Here is a 27,626-nt window from a genome sequence, read left to right as displayed (position 1 = left end):
CTAAATGTTTACTGATACATTTACATTTTCGGCTGCAGGCCTGGCAAGTCGGTAGTGGTAATTACATTTGTCTATACACACACACACACACACACACACACACACACACACACACACACACACACACACACACACACACACACACACACAGATCTGGCAGAAAGTTGGAAAAACTGGTTGAAACATGTATGTATGCGTGTGCGTGTGTGTGTGTGTGTGTGTGTGTGCGTACATATATTTTCTTTTTTTTTTTAATTTTCTCTTGCACTTATGATCAAAATGTAACAAACAAGATATGTCACTTGAAAATAAACTGACTGCAACTGTTATTTTTATCTATATTTATCATCATTAAAAGATTTAAATGGCAGAAAGGCTCCTGGAATAAACGGAATACCTATAGAATTACTGCGCAGTGCAGGTGAGGAAGCGATTGATAGATTATACAAACTGGTGTGTAATATTTATGAAAAAGGGGAATTCCCATCAGACTTCAAAAAAAGTGTTATAGTTATGATACCAAAGAAAGCAGGGGCAGATAAATGTGAAGAATATAGAACAATTATTTTAACTAGTCATGCATAAAAAATCTTAACTAGAATTTTATACAGAAGAATTGAGAGGAAAGTGGAAGAAGTGATAGGAGAAGACCAATTTGGTTTCAGGAAAAGTATAGGGACAAGGGAAGCAATTTTAGGCCTCAGATTAATAGTAGAAGGAAGATTAAAGAAAAACAACCAACATACTTGGCGTTTATAGACCTAGAAAAGGCTTTCGATAACGTAGACGAATAAAATGTTCAGCATTTTAAAAAAAATTAGGGTTCAAATACAGAGATAGAAAAACAATTGCTAACATGTACAGGAATCAAACAGCAACAATAACAATTGAAGAACATAAGAAAGAAGCCCTAATAAGAAAGGGGGTCCGACAAGGATGTTCCCTATCTCCGTTACTTTTTAATCTTTACATGGAACTAGCAGTTAATGATGTTAAAGAACAATTTAGATTCGGAGTAACAGTACAAGGTGAAAAGATAAAGATGCTACGATTTGCTGATGATATAGTAATTCTAGCCGAGAGTAAAAAGGATTTAGAAGAAACAATGAACGGCATAGATGAAGTCCTACGCAAGAACTATCGCATGAAAATAAACAAGAACAAAACAAAAGTAATGAAATGTAGTAGAAATAACAAAGATGGACCACTGAATGTGAAAATAGGAGGAGAAAAGATTATGGAGGTAGAAGAATTTTGTTATTTGGGAAGTAAAATTACTAAATATGGACGAAGCAGGAGCGATATAAAATGCCGAATAGCACAAGCTAAACGAGCCTTCAGTAAGAAATATAATTTGTTTACATCAAAAATTAATTTAAATGTCAGGAAAAGATTTTTGAAAGTGTATGTTTGGAGTGTCGCTTTATATGGATGTGAAACTTGGACGATCGGAGTATCTGAGAAGAAAAGATTAGAAGCTTTTGAAATGCAGTGCTATAGGAGAATGTTAAAAATCAAATGCAGCAAATAGATGAAGAAAGAAGCATTTGGAAAAGTATAGTTAAAAGAAGGGAGGCCACATACTAAGGCATCCTGGAATAGTCGCTTTAATATTGGAAGGACAGGTAGAAGGGAAAAATTGTGTAGGCAGGCCACGTTTGAAGTATTTAAACAAATTGTTGGGGATGTAGGATGTAGAGGGTATACTGAAATGAAGCAACTAGCACTAGACAGGGAATCTTGGAGAGCTACATCAAACCAGTCAAATGACTGAAGAAAAAAAAAAAAAAAAAAATATTTATCATAAAAATTCCCCACCACAAATCAATGCGATAAAAATTTCTTTATCATTCCACAACCATAAAACACATAATACATTATTAGAGCATCAATAATAAGAATTAATTTTTATGAATTGTTCTTAATAATTTTTCATATATTAACATAAAAATATAGATAAAAAAATGCTATCTGATTGATGAAAATATTACTAAATTATAGGTAGAAAACTAAACTCTTATTGTAAATTAAGCGATTAATTTTAACATAAAAATAAAGAAAAATAAAATTAACTAGAACAACTAAGCTTCAATGATCTTGCCCAATTCGGAGGTGGATTTCCATATCCATGCTTTTCTGCTTCTGGTTGTCTGGTAAATGGTTTCATTAAAACTCGTAACAGCAAATCTACCTATAAAAAAAGAAAAGATCAAACAGATAAAGAAATTATCTGTTAACATATATACTTCAAAATAAATAAATAAACAAAATAAAAAAAAATGTTAAAATCCATGACAAAATAAACATTAAATAAAAATATATTAATTAGAAAGACTTAGAAACATTAAAAAACAGTTTTGAAGAAACGTATCTATTGCAGCGCCCCCTGGAAGCATATAACCTTAAAGCATGTCTAAGAACCAACTCTTAAGTGATACCTATGCAATGCAAAAAAATTTCAATAAAACTGATCCAGTAGTCTTTAACTGTGTAACGTTTTTGATTTCCCGCAAACACAAGAAACAGATATATTTTGTAAAACCACTCTGGAGACCACAAAGAAGCTTTATCGCTTTAAGGTCAGCAATGACTCGCCGTGAGTGTTCATCATACTTAATACCTTTTAAAATTTTTGATGTACTTTCATATGTTTCTTTCATTACTTCGGCATTTTCTACCGGTATAGAAGAAAACTTATTCATGTTATGCAACACCTCAATTCCCCCCAAGAGAGAAGAACACCTGCCTTGTGACATGTCTGGTTGCTACACTGCCCCCTCTGTTCCTAGCCATTAGTGCCTTTATCAGCAGACACCTTCTTGCCCTCAAACTGATCACATTCCACAGTCATCAGTTGGCCTCATGAGATGCCACCGATGCAGATGTCTTGAAGGACATTCACAACAGTAAATTTTGCCCTAGTCAAGTTTTGCCTGACTAGGGCGAGCAAGTTTTGCCTAGTTTTGCCTAAGGTTGTCATGTCAATCAAACACCTAACTCTACCAAATAGCCCTCCGAAACTGCTGAACTAACAGCCTACCTGTGGAAGATCAAAGATCCCACATGCCAAACTCTATTACCGTAAACCATATGTACCCACTTTACATGCCGCAACAGTATATATTAATAAATTTAGTGATTGAAGTGCTAACCAGCTTAATAAATGTCCCAGAGGACCACAGGTCTGGTCCATTCAGGAGCTGAGTATAACCTCTAGTCTCCCAGTTAAGCTTCAACTTTGAGGACTGCTTGGATTTACAGCTAAGTCGATCAAAACTAACATTTACTTATTTGTCCATTAATAAGTACACTCCGATTTAATAAAATTGCCACGCTAAAGTTAGTGAAATCACACTCCTGAGCATGATCCCCATTGATATGTTATGCAACAGCACTGCCTTTAACCTTCTTTTTGACAAGTCTATAAATAAACGGCAATCATGAATAATATGGTAAGTTCTGTGTAAGTATATGTTAAGTACCTGAGAATGTGCATGATGTTGGGCATGTGTGTGTATGTGTGCGCATGCGTGTGTGTAATTCTGCTTTGCTGCGTCTCAGTGTTGGATGTGTTTTGTATCTTTGTGTTGATTGTGTTGTGATTTTATTGATGTTCCTTGATTGCGGTGTCCAATTGTATGAGTGGGCGTTCCCCCATTCCTGAAGTAATGCTGCATAAGTGGTTTCCAGGAGGGGTGGATAGCCAACTGTGGATGTTTATTTGGTAATGTAAAGGAACACATACGCATCTAATAATATGTTGCAGAACCTGTTAGCAGGCCCGAAACTGGCTAGGCGCCCATTTTATTCAATTCATGAATAATATATTCAATGTCTGATTCAGGCATTAGCCCCCTAATATCATGGCCAGAACAAAATAAACCATCTCTTCTGAAGTATTCCAGTAAATTTTCATTTAAATTTCATATACTGAAATTTTAATATCCTTTTTAAATAAGTTCCATTCTTTAAGACGTGAAACTAGAAGTTCTGCATGTTGTTTTGACAAATGAAAATCACGAATTAGGTCATTCAGTTCTGCTTGTGTGATGAGGTTCACTATTTGATTCTTCTGGAATGTAATTAATATTTATTGAAGTTGAGGATTCATGATGTTGAGCCTTCTGGGCAATCAGAAATTTCTTTTCAAGAAGTTGCAGCGATCAGAATCAGTAAATAAACACCGTGAAGTACTGGTCTCATAACTGAACAAACATTCGGGTATGCAATTCTGCTTTTATTTTTTCAATTAAAACCTGCATTGTCAAGACGTTTCTAGCCAAGTATAACATCCCAGTATTAGACAATCTGCCTTATTTTCCTGTGACTTTTATCTGTTCCCCAAGATCAAATCTACATTAAAAGGAACAAGATTTCAGACTATTCAAGCTGTGAAAGAAAAAACGGCATGCGTCATGAAATAGCTCACAGAAGAAAACTTACAGCACTGTTTCGAACGATGGAAAATTCGCATGGAGTGTTGTAGAAATACAGGTGGGGAGTATATTGAAGAGGATAATAACTAAATATGTATAAATCAAAAATAAAATATTTTACAGCATTAGTCTCGTTATTTAACCAGCCACACCTTGTGTAGCCTATGACACTCCTGGTAACATAAGGATTCCAAGGAAGATCATACATCTAAATCAGTCGAGCCACTCAGCTGCTACAGTGGAACAAACACTTATTCACCCTAAATCCATTATACTCCTTTTTGGGCAGTTTTATAATGAGGATAATTTCTGAGTTTATCAGTTAATTTTTGTTCTGGTTTGGTTCCATCATAACTTTGTATTATATTAGCAAATGTCCGTTTTGAATTGAAAAAATTGCAAAGATATAAATACATTTACGAATAACCACAATCTGTTAGATTAAAAGTGTACTTCATGCATGCAAAAGTTAGTTGGTGGCTTAAAATCTTCCCTGGGATAACACAAATATATCCTGTAAATTTCAAAGTAATTGGTCGACTGGTTTTCATGTGATGCGATAACAAACAAATAGACAAAATTTATACATAAATATATACACATACACATTTCCGAATAACTGTGATGTGTTTGCAGAGAGATTATAAGAGCACCTCATTGCACCTCCCAAAAGGACACCCTGTTTGTTACCGATTGATGGGGATGATTGGTCTAGCCTTGTATGAGGTGTTCGCATCACCTCACCACTCTAGCCTCACACACAGTTCACATGGGAATAGAATTTTTTTCATTTATTTAATATTATTCATTTATTTAATTCTATCACTAACCTGTGTCACAAGATAGTAGTAGTTTAGAGCAGCTTTTTTTGAGGTGGGGGTACGATTTTCCAAATATTGTTATTTTTTAATCGTTAACAAATGTACCTAAAAAAATAGGGCCTTAATTAGGCAAACTCTAGAGATACTGAGGGTGACAACCTTGCTCTACAACCACACCCCCTTGACCTTTTAAGTTGAACATTTAATGGCATCAATGCCCCATATATATATTCAGGGAAAGGGGAAATTATGATAGTAGCAGTGGCAGCCCTGAGGAGCTGATAGGAAGGTGAGAGTGCACAACTACCTTCTGTGCACAACTAACTGCAATTTACTAATCGTGCATCAGTGGGCTGACACAATGTGCATTTGCCTTAAAGGCATTTTACAAGAATGGTGACAGCGTGACAGCTGCTCAACGAGAATTCTAAGATCATTACAATTTAGGACATCATGGTCACAGTTGAGAATTTTAAGAAGACAGGTTCAGTTCTAAAAAAGAAACCACCAGAAGATCAACAAACCACAGAAAACATTGAGGCAGTTCAGCCCTCAATTGGAATACCCACCGGGTTGGTCTAGTGGTGAAAGCGTCTTCCCAAATCAGCAGATTTGGAAGTCGAGAGTTCCAGCGTTCAAGTCCTAGTAAAGTCAGCTATTTTTACACGGACTTGAATACTAGATCGTGGATACCGGTGTTCTTTGGTGGTTGGGTTTCAATTAACCACACATCTAAGGTATGGTCGAACTGAGAATGTACAAGACTATACTTCATTCACACTCATACATATCATCCTCTGAAGAATTATCTAAACGGTAGTTACCGGAGGCTAAATAGGAAAAAGAAAAGGAATTCATTGCTAACATGTACAGGAAACAAACAGCACCAGTAACAATTTAAGAACATAAGAAAGAAGCTGTAATAAGAAAGGGAGTCCGACAAGGATGTTCCCTATCCCCGTTACTTTTTAATCTTTACATGGAACTAGCAGTTAATGATGTTGAAGAACAATTTAGATCCGGGAATAACAGTACAAGGTGAAAAGATAAAGATGCTACAATTTGCTGATGATATAGTAATTCTAGCCGAGAATAAAAAGGATTTAGAAGGAACAATGAGTGGTATTAATGAAGTCCTATGCAAGAACTACCGCATGAAAATAAACAAGAACAAAACAAAAGTAATGAAATGTAGTAGAAATAACAAAGATGGACCACTGAATGTGAAAATAGGAGGAGAAAAGATTATGGAGGTAGAAGAATTTTGTTATTTGGGAAGTAGAATTACTAAAGATGGACGAAGCAGGAGCGATATAAAATGCCGAATAGCACAAGCGAAACGAATCTTCAGTAAGGAATATAATTTGTTTACATCAAAAATTAATTTAAATGTCAGGTAAAGATTTTTGAAAGTATATGATTGGAGTGTCGCTTTATATGGAAGTGAAACTTGGACGATCGGAGTATCTGAGAAGAAAAGATTAGAAGCTTTTGAAATGCGGTGCTATAGGAGAATGTTAAAAATCAGATGGGTGGATAAAGTGACAAATGAAGAGGTATTGCGGCAAATAGATGAAGAAAGAAGCATTTGGAACAATATAGTTAAAAGAAGAGACAGACTTATAGGCCACATACTAAGGCATCCTGGAATAGTCGCTTTAATATTGGAAGGACAGGTAGAAGGAAAAAATTGTGTAGGCAGGCCACGTTTCGAATATGTAAAACCAATTGTTAAGGATGTAGGATGTAGAGGGTATACTGAAATGAAACGACTAGCACTAGATAGGGAATCTTGGAGAGCTGCAGCAAACCAGTCAAATGACTGGACAAAAAAAAAAAAAAATAGCAAAATCTCAGTATTAGCTTCCAGGAATGCATACATTCAAACGGCCTCGTCTTATGGACATAGTTTGCTCAAAATTGGTCCAGTAATTCTGGAAATATAAGGTGATTTCAAGGCCAACACCAAACAAACAAAACATACAAACACACACACACACACACACACACACACACACACACACACATACACACACAAACATTAACATCTGGAAAATTTCCATCCGGTTTTCTGATTGTTTGGATTCCTTAGGTCTCAAAACGTCAAGATCTGTTGAAAACTATAAATGCCCAAATTGGATCGATTACAATACCTTTCACTTCTAGAGCTACAGTTCCGATATAGCGATTCCAGATGGGAAAGAAAAAAATAAGTAATTTAAAAGAGAAAAACATACCTCAGTAAAATCATCATTTTCATCAGCCTTATTAATTGCTTCTTGCACCATCCAATTTCTTAAAACATAACATGGATTTATTTTGCACATTTGTTGCATTCGTTCATCGTCACTAATACCTAATTAAATAAAACAAAAAAAAAAAAATCTATGTAATTACAAACATTAATAATATTTTATTCAGATTATATAAAATATTTTATAGATCAAACCAGTGGCAGCTCATAGCCGCCTAAAAAAAAACTTACCTTCTGCCAGTGCTGGCACTGCTGGAGTGACAGTCCTCTCACAGTCTCGCAACCGCGTGCAGTTTCCTATATGTGCATGCATACAAGGACCATGCCATTCCAAATAAAGATTTTTCTATCTTTTTCATAAATTGGGGGATGGCTACTGACATTAAGCTTAAGGATTATATATCATACAAGTATAAAAAAAGAATTAAAGAAAAAAGGACTCATTACATTAAACGTTATTGATAATATCAAGTGGAAATACATGGGGGGTGCTGCAGTTCCACAGTGCCTATACGCGAACCGCCACTGAGTCAAACCAATGAATAGGTGTGCTTCTACATGGATAAAAAAATCTTTGTCTAGAACTATCAAAGAAAAGAATCTGTATACAGCAGCATCAGAAAATAAAAACAAGAAAACGGATGAAGTTCATATTTTCAAACACAAATAATAAAACATGCGAAGATAATAAATAAATAAATAGAATCAAAAAAATGTAAAGTAACAATTTTATATTCATTTAAGCAGTCATTATCTGCGTATGATAAACAAGGATTCCAAAAAATATCATGACTTTTTTATTAAATTAGTATAATTAAGTTGTTTTTGTAACAGAAAATCATTTATTTTTAAGTAATATTACATAACTAAGGGATTCAATTCTTAACACTGATATTACTAAGAAAAAAATTAATGTAGATATATACAGAGTGTTCCAGGATGTATTCCTTGAACTTCAGGAAAACAAAATGAGCAAAAACTTCATATCGAATAAGTCCTATTTTGCTTTGTTTTCCTTCTGGACATCACTTTGTGATTTAACTAAATTAATGTAATTTCACAACTTACATAGAACAAATTTCGCTTGCACGATCGGCAGACTGGTATAGCTATGAGGCTTAACACACCAGGTACTGAGTCAACTGGGCGATCTAATTACTTTTTTACACTTTAAATATTATTCATTTATTTAATTCTATTGCTCACCTGTGTCGTTACAACAATAGTAGACGATTACAACAGCATTTTATGGAATGGGGGGGATTTTGCAAAAAAACGTTTTTTTACGAATATTGTTATTTATTAATTGTTAACAAATGTCCCTAAGAAAAATATGACCTTAATTTGGCGAAATCTCAAGATTCTGATGGTGTGATCTTGGTCTACAAACTCATCCCTTGACCTGTAAAGTTTAAAATTCAACGGTATCAACGCCTCCCGTATTTATAGAAGTATCTGAACAAATTTGGTCAACATCAGTCCAGTAGTATTTACTTATTTATTGTATGGCACATGCACATGATTTCGCAATGTATATAAAGATAGACAGAAACAAAAATTAGATAAGAAAATTATATATAAAAAATGTATATATCAAAATTACATATCAAAGGGGGTTTCTTGTATTCTTTGCAATGTACATTTCTCATATTTTTTTGCCCAATGATGTTGAAGTTGTCGTTTTCAATATTTTTAAAATAACTTTTTTTAAATCATTAATGATAGGTCGTAATTTATGATAACCAGTACCAGTAATTTTGATTCAAAAATGCTTATAAGACTTACCCAAACTGAGATTTCAATGAGTGGTGTACATCTTTTTTCAAGAATTCATTTTTATTTTGGTTTTTTTTTGTGTAAACACTAGCAAGGAAAAAATAAATTGTAGAAAAATGTTAATTCTTCATTGAAATAGCCTATTTTTGTAGCAATGAAAGTTTATTGTTTAGTGTGGTTAACCAACAGCTATGATATCTCTTTTGATAATTCTCTTGAAATTGTTTGAGAATGAATCGTTACTGTGGTTAGTCGAAGTGGTGTCAACTTTCCCAGGACTTTGCAGATTTGTACCCACACTTTGTCTTGTTGAGACTTTTGAAATGACGTATGTGATCCAGCCGGGTGGAAAAATGAACCTGCACTGTCATTTTCAAGGCTTAATATCTACCGCTTCTCCTATTCACCACTGATCATCATACATACAAGCAATAATAGTCTTTTTCGTCAAGTAAAAATGTTACAATACTAGACACAGGATGGTCTTCATAGTCCTTGGAATCTGAAGTAAAGTAACATCTTACAATGCCTTTGACACAGGAACATATTTATGGTAGCTTCTAGTACCAACAACTCTTTCACGGCAGTCAAAATGGTTTTTTAGTTTCTGAAAGGTTAGCTATTTCTTATTTTTGGTATTAACAACAAACTTACAGATACCATTGTGATGTGTATTGATCGCATGATTCTTGCAATAGAGCTTTGTTTATCGCTTGATAAACATGTTGTTTTTCCTAGAGCGATGAGTTTTCATTGTTAAACATTGTTTTCCAGTCGTTCTTATACATGTGTTGTAGATGAATTTTGTGGGAAATATCCATATGTGGCAGCGCCTAACAATTCAACAATAATGAGATTAATCGCTTGTTGGTTGCAGACAAAGCCGTTTTGATTGATGCTAAACCGGCTGGGGTTAATGTAATGCAGCGTTCGGTTTCATCTATCAGCGTACATGGAAGTGCTCAGTGAGTGGCAAAGCGGTTACACTTTCATACATATTATGTTTGCAGTGTTCAGCAATTGAAGGAACAGGATAAAGAAAAGTGCGTAGTATACTGTAACTTAGCTATATTGGTGTCATAATTTTTTATATAGATATTATACAATTTTTTTAATTTCATGTATTTTTAGAACAGAGATTGAAAAGTTGCGCACATCAAAATTGAAGTGTCTATAAATAGTAGTATTGTTGAGAAAGTTCTATCGGCTACTGCAAGATAGCACCATCGGGTCAATCCATTTGAAGTGTCCCAAAAAACCATAAACCGGGGTTGCTTGATCGATTCAGAAAAAAATTGAAACTTACCCGCTTGTTTCCTATGAGTTTCAGGACTTTAAAACTATTTTTTTTTTTTTTTTTAAGCAGTTTAGTTTTTAATTAAGCATTTTATAGAATTGCCGAATTTTCTTCACTGATGAGGCATGGTTTCACCTAAGTGGCTATGTGAACAGTTAAAACACTAGAATTTGGTAGACTGAAAATCCACATGTTAAATGAAAAATCCTTACATTTTCAGAAAATGATAGGTATGGTGTGCTGTACCACGGTGTTGAATAGTGGGGTCTCATTTTCTTTGAATTTACAGTGAATAGTGTCGTGTACCACATGTTGCGCATCTAATGAAACCGTGCATTTCTTGCGTGAGTTTTTTGCAAGCATATTGAAAGTTATGGACCCAGGTTCACCTGATTTTACGTCCCCAGATTTCTTCTTTTGGGATTATTTTAAAGGAAAGGTCTATAAAAACAGGCTACACAAGCTGGAGGAACTAAGATGAACATAAGAACGTCAAATGTCAATATATTCATGCTCCACAAAGTGGCCCTCAAGCATGGTAAACATTTTTACGTGCATATTACAGAACACGACAGCCATTTTGAGCATTTGTTGTGAAAATCTTTAAATATTTAATTTTTTTTATTACTTTGATGTGTGTGACTGTTGAATCTCTCTAGTAAAAAAATCTGACGTGGATACCTTATATGACTTTTTCATATGCTTATTAAATTACATATATACATTTTTTTTTTAAAATGAAACGTACATAATAACATTTTATTTCATTAATAACTTTTGATATTTTTTCAATTTTTTTTTATTGAATTATTATTTATTGTAAAAGTTTTTTACAATCGGAGGTTAATAACTGATAATAAATCAATATAATTAAATTTAAAAAAAAAAGAGATGAAGTCGGATTCGAACCGATGTGCCTACCCCCCTTATAAAATCCAAATATTCCATTAATTAAAATTTCATTTGGCTATAACTCTGGAACAAATGAAAATAAAAACCACTTATGATATCATTGAAAAGCTCTCAATGAGGGCTTATTATTGCAGAAGAAAAAGTCCAAAATCAAAGTTTTTTGAGTTTCAGGCTTTTTGGGCAAGTTTATTGCAATCAAAAGGGAAGATGCACAACTAGATGTTACAGGAGTCTCAAATCCAAAATTTCAACATTCTATGGCTAATCGTTTTTGAGTTATGCGAGATACATACAGAGTCTTGCTGAAACTAGTCAAAATGGATTCAGGAATGGATTCAAGATGGATATTTCCATTGTAATCTGAAAACCAGAATTTTTCGCAATCACAATACTTCCTTTACTTTATACAAGGATGTAAAAATTATTTCTCAGGAACGAATAAATCTACTTTAATTAAATTTGGCAAGTCTAAGTCTAATGTGTTGTTATATAAATGAAAAAAAATTTTAAAAACATGATAAATTTTGTTAATTTACTATTTTTTTTGGAAGTGTGAGTGAACGTCTTCTTTGCAACGTGATGAACCTTGGCTTGATGCGTTTCATCTTTCTTGCTTCCCAGATTTTCTTCATTATCTCACTACTAACCTTCTGTCCATCAGTCCACCTTAAGCTCATCCGCGCATACCTGTTTTTGTTCTTTACATTTATCTTTTTCCTGAAAACATCCCTGTCAGCTAATCACTTCTTCCATTTCCACTAGATAACCTACAATTTCCTTAACCCAATTTGTTGTGTTTGCTGAGTTTTGTAATATGATCAAAAATCAATTTCATCAGGCCTATTTTTGTCCATTTTTTTCAGGTGTTCATAAAATTTTGCTGTTCGTTTTCTTGTAGAGTTTCTCATTGGTCCATAGTCTCCAATCTCCTTTCCTTTTCCATGGTCCTAAAATTTTCTGTAGTGTTCTTCATTCTCACTTTTCAGTCTCCTTGAAATCCTCTTTTCTGTTCATGTTCTGTTTTCCAACATTCTACAGTGTATAATTCTTCTTGCTTGATGGCAATGTTGTAATGTCTTAACTTTGCTTGTATGGATATACCTTTTTTGTTGTACTGGTTCTTCATTATTTCAAACGCTTTTAATCTGCGTCTGTATTGCCAAATTATCCAGTTTGTTTCGTTACTTGAAACTGTTTACCCAACATCTTCGACTATAAGAGAATGAAGTAAATAATAATAATAAATTATTTATTATTAATAATTTTTATTAAATTTAGTGGAGGAAATAAAAACAGGCAAAAAATTATCAGATTGCATTAGAATACCGCCAAAAGTAATTGTCTGCAATAACTTGATTGTTTATCAACAGATTTTTACAAATGAGATGTCACTTTGTTCAAAATAAACTGTCTAATACATATTTAAAAGTAAAAATTTGATAAAAAAAATAATTACAAAGATATTGAAGATTAAAAAATTCAGATGGCTGCTATTTTGAAACTTTTGGAGGTGACATTTGCAAAATTTTTTATTTTGTAGAACAATACACTAGACGTAGATTTACTAAATACAGAGTGTCCCATATATCAACTGGCAGGAGATGTGGAGAACAGCTAAGGCTGGGGCATGGACCAGGAGACTGATCCCGGACTTGGGACCGTGGGTCAGGCGGAGGCATGGGGAGGTAGATTACTTCCTCACGCAGTTCCTGTCTGGACACGGGGAGTTCGGGGTCTACCTACATCGGTTCAAGAGAAGACAGACACTGAGGTGCTTCTACTGTGGTCAGGAAGAGAGAATGGGATGCGGTACAGAGCACGGTGGCTAACATCCAGAAGACGAAGGAGGTACATGGAAGAGAGTGGGGAGAAGACTTAGTAGGCGCGGGTAAGCAGCAAAGTCCCTAGCAAGTATACTGTGTGTTTATAAATAAAATAAAATTCAGGGGGCGAATCGTGGTTGCCGTGCAGGGCCAGGGAGGCAGCCTGGATGCAGAGGCCGCTTTGGCTCCTTCATATGCAAGAATGAAGGTCAGTCGGGGTGCTCCGATGATGCATTTGGGACCCTCAGGTGTGAGAGGGGGACGCGGCGGTTTGCAGGCTTCGCGCAATGCGTAGCCGGCAACCTAGTGTAGGGACGGGAAGGGTAGCCTCCCAGAAGAAGTGGAGGGATGTATGGTCGTCCAGAAGGGAGGGCTGCTGCATCTTGATGAAACTGAGAGGACCCCGATGGGACACCAAAGAAAAGGCAAGACAGGGGGGCAGTCGACTGCCACGACACTCCGACATTCCTGCGTATAGCGGAGGCCGGGGATGTTGGGGGTGTTTAAGAACAAAACAAAAAAAAAAGGGTGTCCCATATAAAACGCAACCCATCAATCACTCATCCATGAAATTTCAAAAGTCAAGCGTACTCCCCTACTCGTTACTGAAATAGACTCGTCCAACATCTGAACATCGCGGCGACGCAGTAGAAAGCTACCGATAGTAACAACAATGCAATCATAACGTTCAGTGTATTGCTAGATACAAGATGAAGTTTTCGCTAGATGAACATGTTTTCATTGTCGAGTCGTACTTCAGTACGAAATCAGTGGTTGCAGTACAAGATTTGTTTCGCCATAAGTTACCAGATAAACCAGCTCCTAACAAAACATCAGTATTAAGGTTAGTTGCAAAATTTAAAGAGACTGGTTCTGTAAATAACAAGCAACCCAAAAGATCTGCGTCGGTGTTGAATACAGATACAGTCGCTGAAATCAAAGACCGATTACTCGTCTCGCCAAATAAATCGATCAGACGTTTGTCTGCTGAAATTAATTTGTCTAAATCAACCGTTCATCGGGCGACCAAACGATTACAATTACGACCTTATCGCATTCAAACGGTTCATCGACTTCTTGAGCTTGACAAAGAAAAACGGCTACAATATTGTCAACGGTTCCGTCGATTTCTGCGTGAGGGAATTAATGTTATGGATTCGTTATTTTTTCACAAATAAAGCACGGTTTCATTTGGATGGCTACGTAAACAGTCAAAACAGTAGAATTTGGAGTGCTGAAAATCCCCATGTTTATCACGAAAAACAATTACACCTGCAGAAGTTGGGCATATGGTGGGCGATATCGTGGAAGAAAATAATCGGTCCTATTTTTTTCGAGTACACCATTAATGGAGAACGATATCAGGATATTTTATTTCAGTTCATCGCACTCTTGGAAGAGGAAGACAGACACTGCTGGCTACAACATGACGGTGCGACATCGCACTACGCAGGTTCAACTTCTGATTTCGTCGAGGAATTCTTTGGTAATCGTGTTATAGGTCGAGACTTGTGGCCACTAAGATCTCCAGATTTTACTGCGGCGGATGTTTTTCTACGTGGTTACCTCAAAGAAAAACGCCTACAGCAACAAACCACGAACACTTGAACGATTGAAAGTCAATATTGAACAACCTGTATTAAATATCCAGCCACAAACTTTGAAAAAAGTTGCAATAAACGCTGTAAAAAGAATTGAAGCTTGTATTCAAGAAGATGGCAGCCACTTCCAACATTTACTCTAAATGTAAGGTAATGAATGGTAATAATAAAAATTACATTTACATTTACACATGCCTTTTTATTATTTCAGTACCTATCAATATAAGGTTGGGTTGCGTTTTATATGGGACACCTGTATAATTAAAGTAGGTTCACCCATTCCTCAGAAATAATTTTTCTGTTGACAAACATGAAATAGCATCCAGAAGGAAGACAAAGGAAAACAGGACGTCATTATTAACTTTTTTGCTGATTTTGGTATCTCGCATCAGTACCTGAAGTTCAGGGAATGTGTCCTGGAACACTCCATATATAACAACACTTAAATTTGAAAAACTTTAACTCGAGATTATTATTAACTTTTAAATCATTAATATTATACATATATATATATATATAACAAAATGAATGTACACTTGTCCCGTATGCGTTCTTATACCATTCATCCGATTGCGATGAACCTTTACTGAGTTGTTGTGTACATGCCTGCGAAGGTTTCTGAATTAGTTTGGACCAACTATGTGGCACTGGGGGTCAAGATATTTTGAAAAATTGTATTTATGGTCCAATTTGGCTCATATTCAGATATATTAGTTAAGTGAAAAGAAAAGTCTTTGCAAAAAACTTATACCTGCTGGGTGGCGCCGGTGTCAAAGATATTTACAAAACAAACAAACAAATATACAGACTTTCTTCTTCTATATATATATATATATATAATATAAAAGGCAATATTCGTATGTGTGTCTGCTATTAATTATAAAACTACTGGACCGATTTACGCGTGGGGAAAAAATAAAAATTGGGAAAAATGGAAAATCAGAAAAAGGGAAACAGAGAAAAGGGAGAAAGTGAAAGGTTAAATTTTGTGAAGTTCTGTAATGTTCAGTTTTTTAATGTTTTATCAAACCTTCAATGGTGTTTGATTAATCTATATATATATATATATATACTAATCTAGTAATAGCAACAAAGCATTGCCGGGTCTGCTAGTAATGAAATAAAAAATATCTAATATGAAAAACTGTACACACCTTCTTTTTCTAAGACTTCATTATACTTTTCTATAAACGTTGGATAATTTTCATGTTTAGAAAGACGATATAAGGCCCATAAGCAAGATTTAGGTTTATTAAGATCAGACAATCTGTTTTCACTTAACTGTCTAAATGTCATTGTAAAATCTGCATCTGTATCTTTCATCATCGGTAAAAGCATCTCAATCAGTTCGCTATTGCTTTCAGTTAATCCCAACTTTTCAGAATAAGTTTTCCTGCAAAATGAAAAAAAATTAATAACATGATGTGTGATTTTGAATGATGGATCTTATACTATATCCTTAACTGACTGATGGTTCAACACATCTGAAAAAAAAAACTTGGACAGCAGCATTCTGAAAATTTTTAATTCTAGAATGAGGTAAAATGATGGTACTGTTAAAGAATATCCTCCGTTAAAGCCACTACTGGCAAGGAACGGAAGGGGTGGTGTAGCGACCAGACACGCTACGTGGCGGGATCTTCTCCTCGCAGGGGGGAATCTAAATGTCGAAGAAGCTACACAGAGAAGAAAGGTGATCTATCAGTTAGTCAAGTAGTTGTTAGATGGCGTCGCTGAAAGGAGAAAATAAATTAAAATTGTAATCTAACTTTATATAATAAATAAATAAAATTATAAATATAATCTAACCAAACTTAACCTATGCTCGCTTCAGCTGCTCACCTGGACTAGCAAGCAAAGCGAGCATAGGTTAAGTTTGGTTAGATTATATTTATATGAGTAATTTTAGATTTATTATATATATATATATATATATATATATATATATATATATATATAAAATTATATTTATTTATTTACTTATATAAATTTATTTGTTATATACAGTTAATTATAATTAATAATTTTCTTATTTAAATATAGCCAGCCTTTCAGTGACGCCATCTAACTAACTGACCAACTACAGATCGCCTGCAAACATTTTCTTAATAAGTCCCTAAATGACTGTGATAGATTGGCTGCGTCCCGATGAATCCGGGTTCGGATGGCTGCTCTCCCCATTCGGTACATTACAGCTCAAAAATACCTGGGTGTTATCCTTGATGAGAATTCGGTTCAAGAAATATCTACAGTATGTAGCAATAAAGGCCGCTGATACGTTTTATGGAATCCGTAGTCATTCATCCTGATTGCGGGTTGAATTACCATGCGTATCCTTTACAAAGGTGTCAGCGAAGATATTATGTTGTGTACTGCGCCTGTCAGGGCTCACCGCATGGCTTTTAGGTATTGCGTAGACATTTTGCTGCGTGCCCAGCGACTCCTCTTGCTGGTTGTCATAGGCGGTTATGGAACAGTCTCTCAGGAGGCAGTCTGTGTTATAGCCAGAGTCATACCAATAGACATCTTGGCTAATGAGCGTAAGGAACACTACATTTCCAAGGTAAATAGCCTACTGATGTCAGAACGAAATCAGGAGATTGAAGATCGGACCTTGCATCTTGGCAGGTCAGGTAGGACGAATCTCCTGCAGGTTGCTACATGCCCCCCAAGGAATTCATGGCCATTCTATAGGGGGAATGTGTGAAACAGCGGCCACAGTCTGCGAGACGCGTAAAGAATGTTTATTGGTGGAACAGGGACATTGCGAGACTGCGTGGTGAAGCCAAAACAGCAAGGCGGAGGATGCAGCGCGCACGACGAAGGGACTCTGAGCGCCACAGGAGGAAATGGAGGTGTTCCACGTGGCACAAAGAAGCTTTTGTAGAGCCATTAAGGCTGCCAAACAAGAGGCGTGGCAACACCTCGTGGAAGACCTGGAGCAAGATCCGTGGGGCAGGGCCTACCAGATCGTCACCAAGAAATTTGGTAGGCGCCTGACCCCATTGACAAGGGAACAGTCTCTCACAACGATAACGGAGCTCTTCCACATCGAAGAGGAGGAATGGGAACCGATAGCTGGTGATCAACAAAGGCGCTTCACTGTAGAAGCACTACAGTGGGCATCCAAGCAGATGAGCCTGCGGAAGAGCCCGGGCCCAGATAACATCCATGGGTCCATCGTGAAGGTGTTAGTGGATAGGCACCCGTGGACGGTATTAGACATGTTCAATGGGGCATTGTCAACGGGGAGACTTCCCGGCTGTTGGAAGGAGGGCAGGTTGGTCCTCCTCCCGAAACCGGGAGCCGAAGAAACCAGGAAATACCGGCCGATCTGCCTCATCAACACGATGGGAAAGCTGTATGAGAGACTGATCGCTGAAAGACTGCGGTCGGAGATTGAGGCTGGCGGAGGTCTTTCCCCAGACCAGAACGGCTTCGTTCGGGGAAGCTCGACCGTCGATGCCGTCCGACGGGTGCTAGAGTGGGCCAGAGTCGAGTCTGCAGGCACGTGGCGACGAAGGAAGATCCCATTCATCATTCTCCTAGACATCGGGAATGCATTTAACAGCGCGCCATGGGGAGTAATCATGGGAATACTCCGGGAGAGCGGGATCAGCGGCTACTTGCTCGCCGTAATAAATGACTACCTGCATGAGAGATCTCTGCGGGTACGCACAGAGGAAGGAGAAGATGACTTCAACAAGTTTGAAGGCGTTCCGCAGGGGTCGGTGCTTGGGCCTCTTCTTTGGAACATCGCGTACGACGGCCTTCTGCGGGAAGAACTCCCGGAAGGATGCCAGTCGGTCGCGTACGCAGATGACCTCGCGCTGATGGTGTCGGGACGGACGGAGGAGGAGGTAGAAGATAAGGCAAACTTGGCGGTGGCAGTCGTCAGCAGATGGCTGGGGGAGAGAGGACTACGACTGGCACCGCACAAGACGGCGGCTGTCCCGATCACCGCCAGAAGAAAACTGAGGGGAATGTCCTTCATGGTGGACGACGTACGGGTCCACACGTCCGGTTGCGCTAAGTACCTGGGCGTGTGGATTGACAAGAATGGGCTGTCTAACACCCACCTCAGAGAGGTCACGAAGAGGGCCGAGCAGATACAAGACGCTCTACAAAAACTAATGGGCAACAAGGGCGGACCACGGGCGAGCAAGCGACGGCTGATCCTTTCAGTGGTTTCCTCCGTCTTGCTGTACGCGGTCCCGGCCTGGAAGGACGCACTTTCGAGAAAGAAGAACGTACGGATGCTAGCCTCCGTTACCAGAAGAGCGGCGATACGCATAACATGGGCGTACCGCACCGTATCTGAATGCGCAGTGGCAGTCATCGCAGGGGTGCCTCCCATCGAGCTGCGGGCCACGCAGCCGGTCTCCACATACGAAGGAACGCCGAAGGCGGAAGCCCGGAGGCAGCTGATGGTCAACCGGCAGGAGATGTGGAGAACGGCTACGGCTGGGGCATGGACCAGGAGACTGATCCCGGACTTGGGACCGTGGGTCAGGCGGAGGCACGGGGAGGTAGATTACTTCCTCACGCAGTTCCTGTCTGTACACGGGGAGTTCAGGGTCTACCTACATCGGTTCAAGAGAAGACGGACACCGAGGCGCTTCTACTGCGGCCAGGATGACACGCCGGAGCACACCTTTTACGAGTGCGAAAGGTGGGCTGTGGTCCGGCGTAGGCATGGCACAGATGGCCTCACTCCAGAAACAACTGTACCCTCACATGCTGAAAGGGAAGTGAGAATGGGATGCGGTACAGAGCACGGTGGCTAGCATCCTGAAGGCGAAGGAGGAACATGGAAGTGAGTGGGGAGAAGACTTCTAGGCGCGGGTAAGCAGCAATGTCCCTAGCAAGTATACTGTGTGTTTATAAATAAAATAAAATACAGGGGGCGAATCGTGGTCGCCGTGCAGGGCCAGGGAGGCAGCCTGGATGCAGAGGACTCTTTGGGTCCTTCATATGCAAGAATGAAGGTCAGTTGGGGTGCTCCGATGATGCATTTGGGACCCTCAGATGAGAGAGGGGGGACGCGGTGGTTTGCCGGCTTCGCGCAAGGCGTAGCCGGCAACATAGTGTAGGGACGGGAAGGGTAGCCTCTAAGTGGAGGGATGTAGTGGTCGTCGTAGACTGCGAGATTAAAAGAAGGCAACGGAGATGGATTGTTGAAAAGGCAGATTTGAGTGGATACCATAAAGCATTCCAATCGCAGTATGACGATGGAGCAAACATCCTCGACCAATATTCCTCTTTTACGTCCATGATACTTGAGAATGCCAACAGATATATCCCACAAACATCGGGTAATCCTAGACGTCCTTTCGTTCCATGGTGGAACGATGATTGCAAAAATGCTATTAGGAATAGACGGCAGGCACTACGCAAATTTAATCGTAGGCCTACAGTAGAACATCTAAATACCGCAGGGCTAGAGCGGTGTGCCGTCGGGTATTCTTGAACGCTAAGAGGAATTCATGGACGAAATACGTGAGCACTATCTCACGCACTACTCCCACGTCTACTGTATGGAAGAAAATTCGTGCAATTTTCGGATCACCGAAACAATCTATTCTCGGTCTTATTGATGAAGGAGAACTCCTTTCATCACCTTCGGCAGTGGCAAATAGTCTAGCAAAAATCTTTCCGCTCGGTGTCTCTCACCTCATCGTATAATAACGATTTTCAAAGATACAAGATACAAATAGAAGTATTATCGTTAAACATTGGTGATTCGGTTGGTGAATTAAACACTCCATTCATATTTAAGAAATTGTTACATGCACTTAAAAACTCACTGGACACTTCCCCTGGACCGGACAACATTCGCCTTTCAATGCTTTCACACCTTCCTAATACGGCACTACAACAACTTTTGAATATTTTCAACGGTTTATTCTCCGAACAAGTCTTCTCACCCGGCTAGTCAGAAGCATTTATTATACAAGTACTAAAACCTGGTAAAGACAAAACCAACCCCTCAAGCTACCGCCCTATTTCATTAACAAGCGTTTTGCGTAAAATAATGGAGAGAATGGTAAACCGCAGGCTTACATGGTACTTGGAGAAACATGGCTTTCTATCTCCAGAACAGTGTGGTTTCCGACAAGGACGATCTTCCATTGACCATCTTTTATCCGGGGATTCTTAAACCACCGAAGGGCTCGTGTTCGTGTGGATGATTCGCTCTCAGATAGTGTCATCTTGGAGAATGGAGTGCCTCAAGGTAGTGTATTAAGTGCCACCTTATTTTCTGTAGCCATAAACGGTATTACCAAATGTGTGCAGGCTCCTGTCTCATGTTCTCTATTTGCTGACGATTTTGCTATTTACATTGCAAGCCATTCAACACCCACAGCAGAGAGACTACTGCAGAACAATATATCTCACCTTGAAGCTTGGTCCAGGATTACTGGTTTCACATTTTCATCCGAAAAAACAAATTGTGTGGTTTTTTTCTCGGCTACGAAACCCTTCTAATCTGCAAGTTTTTCTTGCGGATTAGATGATTAAATGTTGAGATTATTACTATCTCTATTTACTTCAGGTTTTTAGGTTTATTTTTTGATAGCCGTCTTACTTGGGTCAAACATTTAAAAGAATTGAAAACAAAATTTTCCAAACTTCTAGATATGATGCGAGTCCTTACTAACACCAACTGGGGAACCGATAGCTCATGTATGATACGTTTCTACTATTCCTTTGTTTTTTCCAAATATAGTTATTTTTTAATTAATAAATGTGCCTAAAAAAAATTTGACCTTAATTATACAAAATCTCAAGATACTAAGGGTGACACCTTGCTCTACAACATCACTCCTTTAACCTCTTTTAAGTTGAACATTTACTGCTGTCAATGCCCCATATATAAAAGGAATCATCTGATCAAAGTCAGTCATAATCATTTGGTCAAAGACGGTCCAGTAGTTCTGGAGATATAAGGTGATTTAAAGGCTTACACCTACGTATATAAACGTACGTATATATAAACATTAACAACTGGAAAATTTCCATTCACTTTTTTGGGCTCCTTAAATGTCAAAAGTCAATATCCAGTAAAAACTGTATATATGCCCAAATTGGATCGATTACAATAATTTTCCTTATAGAGTTATAGCGCTATCTAGACAGAAAGTAAAAAACCTGTAATAAACTTAAAAAATAATAAAAATCAATAAATAGAGTAATTTTATAATAAATTTATCAATATATTGGTAAAATGTTTATGGTAGTAATCTAATAAAAATAACCCAGTCTCATCTCTATTCTATAATATGCTCTCTGTACTATTTTTTTTTTTTTTTTTTTATAATACCATGTTAGTACATTGATATTACTGGTTTGATAGATTTTTTTTTTTGTCTTCAGTCATTTGACTGGTTTGATGCAGCTCTCCAAGATTCCCTACCTAGTGCTAGTCGTTTCATTTCAGTATACCCTCTACATCCTACATCCCTAACAATTTGTTTTACATATTCCAAACGTAGCCTGCCTACACAATTTTTTCCTTCTACCTGTCCTTCCAATATTAAAGCGACTATTCCAGGATGCCTTAGTATGTGGCCTCTCTTCTTTTAACTATATTTTTCCAAACGCTTCTTTCTTCATCTATTTGCCGCAATACCTCTTCATTTGTCACTTTATCCACCCGTCTGATTTTTAACATTCTCCTATAGCACCGCATTTCAAAAGCTTCTAATCTTTTCTTTTCAGATACTCCAATCGTCCAACTTTCACTTCCATATAAATCGACACTCCAAACATATACTTTCAAAAATATTTTCCTGACATTTAAATTAATTTTTGATGTAAAGAAATTATATGTCTTACTGAAGGCTCGTTTCGCTTGTGCTATTCGGCATTTTATATCGCTCCTGCTTCGTCTATCTTTAGTAATTCTACTTCCCAAATAACAAAATTCTTCTACCTCCATAATCTTTTCTCCTCCTATTTTCACATTCAGTGGTCCATCTTTGTTATTTCTACTACATTTCATTACTTTTGTTTTGTTCTTGTTTACTTTCACGCGATAGTTCTTCATCTATGCCGTTCATTGTTTCTTCTAAATCCTTTTTACTCTTGGCTAGAATTACTATATCATCAGCAAATCGTAGCGTCTATATTTTCACCTTGTACTGTTACTCCGAATCTAAATTGTTCTTTAACATCATTAACTGCTAGTTCCATGTAAAGATTAAAAAGTAACGGAGATAGGGAACATCCTTGTCGGACTCCCTTTCTTATTACGGCTTCTTTCTTATGTTCTTCAATTATTACTGCTGCTGTTTGGTTCCTGTACATGTTAGCAATTGTTCTTCTATCTCTGTATTTGAACCCTAACTTTTTTAAAATGCTGAACATTTTATTCCAGTCTATGTTATCGAATGCCTTTTCTAGGTCTATAAACGCCAAGTATGTCGGTTTGTTTTTCTTTAATCTTCCTTCTACTATTAACCTGAGGTCTAAAATTGCTTCCCTTGTCCCTATACTTTTCCTGAAACCAAATTTGTCTTCTCCTAACACTTCTACCACTCTTTGGTTTGATAGAAACTTGATTCAAACAATACGTATCATTTTTTAAAGCAATCAAGCCATCCAATCTAATGCCCTGAATTCATTTTTAACATTACCATAATTTGGAATAATTGAGCTTGAATAATTTGTCCTACTACTAGAAATTTCTTTCATATGTAAATGATAGCGATATAATTGAACTTATATATGATTTACCCGATAGCGATCCAGATAGTGATTCTAATTTTCAAGATAAGAAAAGTACATAAATAGGTCCTTAAATTAGTTTTTTTGCCAATATTTCATTGCATAGATCAAATATATGCAAAAAAAAAAAATGGGAAAAATGACAAAGGTATAGTGAAATTATAATATGATTTTTCACTAAAACAAAAAACCATTGAAGGGATAATGAAATAAGTTTTTTTTTCATTGGAGAAGGGGAAATCTCTAACAAACATCATTTGCCCGTATAGATGGTAGTGTCGGACTCCCACTGACTAAACCCCTCCCACTCTATAACATTTGAAGATCAATCTCACCTTAAGTACAACACAGCCTTTGGTAGGAATCACATGATCACCTGTTAGAAAGGGGGGCAACAAGCAACTCTACAGAGTCCCACAGGTATTAACGAAATACATACATAAGCGTCTGGGCCTAACTCAGTCTGGTCTATTCTTCTTCTTTCTTTTTCTGTCTAGCATCCGGAACCACCATAAGGTGGTTACTTCAGAGGATGATATGTATGAATGTAAATAAAGTGTATTTTTTGTACAGTCTCAGGTTGACCACAACTGAGATGTGTGGTTAATTGAAACCCAACCACCAAAGAAAACCGGTATCCACAATCTACAAAGTAGGTCTGAAAAGTTTCCAAACTAAATTTCTGTAGTCGATACAAATAGTGCCATCTCTCAGACAACCAAGAAACTATGTAGTACAATGTCTAACGCGTCTGTGTAAAAAATTTTATCACGACTTGTCACTCCATCCTCGAGTTATAATCGGCCGCGTACGTTGTGTTTATATGACCTTGTGTGTGCTCGCGACCTGGAACACAGAAGCACAAAATTTTATATATAATTTTTTTTTTTCTTTTTCTTGTTGGATTAGAATCTTTCATCATTTAAAGTTCGTTGTAGATTAAATTAGGTTTTTTTATATTTATTTTTTTACTGGATTTTAATTAATTTTTTTTATTTTTAATTATGATTAAATTAGTAGATTAAAAAATTTTATTTATGAATTAGGCAAAAAATAATTTCGCCTGTTTATCAAAAACATGTCCTTTGGTAATTTATTTAAGGTTTGGCCTGCTCAATGGTTTAAATAGCCGCAGTATTTTGACTGTGCTAAGGTAGCATAATAATTAGTCTTTTAATTGAGGTCTGGAATGAAGGGTTTGACGAAAATTATACTTTATTTTTAAAATTTAATTTGAATTTTATTTTTAAGTTATAAAGCTTAAATTTAGGAGAGGGACAATAAGACCCTATAGATCTTTATTTTGTTTTTAAATTTTTTTTTTAGTTTATTTTTAAAATTTTTATTAATTAAATTTTGTTGGGGTGACAAATAAAATTTTATCTTTATTTTTTTTTACATTTTTTTATGTATATTTGATCCTTTATTTTGATTAAAAGATTAAGATAACTTACGGATAACAGCGTTATAAATCTGGAGAGTTCTTATTGATAGATTTTTTTGCGATCTCGATGTTGGATTAAAAGTTTCTGTGGGGTAGGTTTTACAGTTTTAGGTCTGTTCGACCTTTAAAATTTTACATGATCTGAGTTCAAGCCGGCGTGAGCCAGGTTGGTTTCTATCTTCTTTGAATTTATTCTAATTGGTACGAAAGGATTTTTGGTAATATAATAATTTATTTACTAAATTGGCAGATTTAAGTGCTTTAAATTTAGAATTTAATAATGTATTTTTACAGTTAGTAAATGTTTATTCTTAGTTATTTTTTTAAATTTATTTTTATTCTTTTGGGTGTTGCTTTTTTTACTTTGTTTGAACGTAGGATTTTAGGTTACATTCAATTTCGTAAGGGTCCTAATAAGGTTGGTTTATTTGGTTTATTACAGCCTTTTAGAGATGCTTTAACGTTATTTAGAAGGGAATTTTATTTTCTTGTTTTTGGGAATTATTTAATTTATTTTTTTGTACCTATTTTGGGTCTTTCTGTTTCTTTAATCTTTTGGTTAATATTTCCTTTTAGTTTTAATTTTGTTGGATTTTCTTATTGTCTTTTTTTTTTTTTTTGTTGCTCTGGTTTGGGGGTTTATTTTATTATAATTGCTGGTTGGTGATCTAATTCTGTTTATTCTTTATTGGGTTGTATACGTAGAATTTAATTTTGTGTTCAACTTCAAAAATCTTTCGTTGAAACCTATTCTATGATACAGCAAGCATTCGGTGATGAAGTCTCATCTCATACTACAACATACACATGCTGGAAGTGGTTTGAAGGTGATAGAGAGTCATTGGATGATGACATACGAAGCAGGAGGCCATCAACAACTAATCACAATGAAAACGTTGCAAAAGTGTGCCTGCTCCTGCTCAAACAACCTAATCTTACCCTTTGGGCCGTAGCAGAAGAGCTAAACATCGGTAAAGATGCAGTATGTAGAATTCTAACAGAGAAAATGAACCACCAAAACGTGTGCTCATGTTTCATTTCACACTTCTTGACTGAAGAACAAAAACAGATGCATCGTTCTTGTACTCAAGGGTTCATTGGAACCGCCAATAACGACCTGAATTTTTTATAAACAATTCTAACTGGGGATGAAAGCTGGTGCTTCATGTATGATCCTCAAACGAAACATCAATCTGCTGCTTGGTTAAGTCCTGGAGCACAAACACTGGCAAAAATCAAGCGGCAAAAATGATGTTAATTACATTCTTTGACTCAAAGGGCATGATTAATCATGAATTTGTCCCAAGCGTTCAAATCATGAATTCTAAATTTTATTTGGAAGTAATGAAACACCTAATGCGTCGCATTCATCGAATCCAGCCCAAGTACCAAGATTCAGGCAGCTGGACCCTCTTGCACGACAATGCCCTGGCACACATGGTAAAAGTTTTAATACACCGCAAATCAAATCATCATCTTATCTCACCCACCCTAATCATCTGACTTGGCTCCAACAGACTATTTTTTGAATACGAAAGGTCACCTTTTTGACTACATTCTGGCCATCCAAAGGACTTGCACCGAGGAGTTGAAGACAATCCCACAAAGTGACTTCACCAGAGTATTTGATGGGCTCTACCGGTGCTGCAACTAGAGAAGGGTTCTATGCAGAGGGCTGATGTGAGTAAATTTGTTTATCATTAAATCTGTATTTTTATTTAATTTAGTTCGGGAACTTTTCAGACATACTGTGGCCCAATTCAGCCTGGTGTAACCCAGCCTATTCTTTTTCCTGTTTAGTCTCCGGAAATTGGAAATTACTGTTCAGATATTACTTCAGAATGATCGAGATCATTCTGAAGATCTCTTTTGATTTTCTTTAGAATGATCGAGGATGATAAGTATGAATGTAAATGAAGTGTACTTTTGTACAATCTTAGATTGAGCATTCCTGAGATGTGTGATTAATTGAATCCCAACCACCAAAGAACACCGGTATCCACGATCTAGTATTCAAATCCATATAAAAGTAAAAAAGTAAAAAGTAAAAAAGTAAAAAAAGTAAAAGTAAACTGCCTTTACTGTGATTTAAACTTTAGAAGTTTAACTTCGAAATTGGCTGACCCAACCTATTTTGGCCTAATCTGAACTCACTGTTGTACAGCAGAGAACAAATTAATCCAAACAAAGGAAATTTTTATTCTGTTGTAGGAGAATTTTTATTCCGCGGTAGACTGCTTGCTGTTTGGTGTTTCAGGTTATGTTTTTTAGTTCATATACAAACAGAATTAGCGGTTTTATAATTCATTGTCGATCAGTTTTTGATGACCTTGTGAGTTTCTGTTATAAATTAGTTTTTCTTTTCTAGTTAATACAATGGATAAAACCCGAAGAAAGCAATAAAAAATTGTTGCTCTATCCGAACACAACAAATGACTCAAAGACAGATTGCTGGTGAATGTAGTGAGAATTAGGTACTGTACATGAAATCGTGAAAAGGTTTAGAAAAGGAAAATACAAACAGAAAAAGAA

At 36.8% G+C, this 27,626-nt stretch overlaps 1 protein-coding gene across 1 annotated transcript in view; it reads right to left on the bottom strand.

Moving 5' to 3' along the window:
• Nucleotides 1–2,068: 2,068 nt before the first annotated feature.
• Nucleotides 2,069–27,626, bottom strand: part of LOC142324172 (protein nucleotidyltransferase YdiU-like) — a 58,569-nt gene continuing 33,011 nt past the window's right edge. Inside the window, exons 6-8 of the mRNA XM_075364906.1 lie at nucleotides 16,075–16,313; nucleotides 7,495–7,613; nucleotides 2,069–2,191 (exon numbers count right to left, since the gene is read on the bottom strand). Of these exons, the coding sequence (XP_075221021.1) occupies nucleotides 2,069–2,191; nucleotides 7,495–7,613; nucleotides 16,075–16,313 (481 nt within the window). The remainder of the gene's footprint in view (nucleotides 2,192–7,494; nucleotides 7,614–16,074; nucleotides 16,314–27,626) is intronic.

Source organism: Lycorma delicatula, chromosome 4 (genome assembly GCF_047948215.1).
Source record: "Lycorma delicatula isolate Av1 chromosome 4, ASM4794821v1, whole genome shotgun sequence".
Taxonomy (NCBI): domain Eukaryota; kingdom Metazoa; phylum Arthropoda; class Insecta; order Hemiptera; family Fulgoridae; genus Lycorma; species Lycorma delicatula.
Note: the sequence above shows the minus strand (reverse complement) of the source record. Positions and strands in the feature narration are given on the sequence as shown.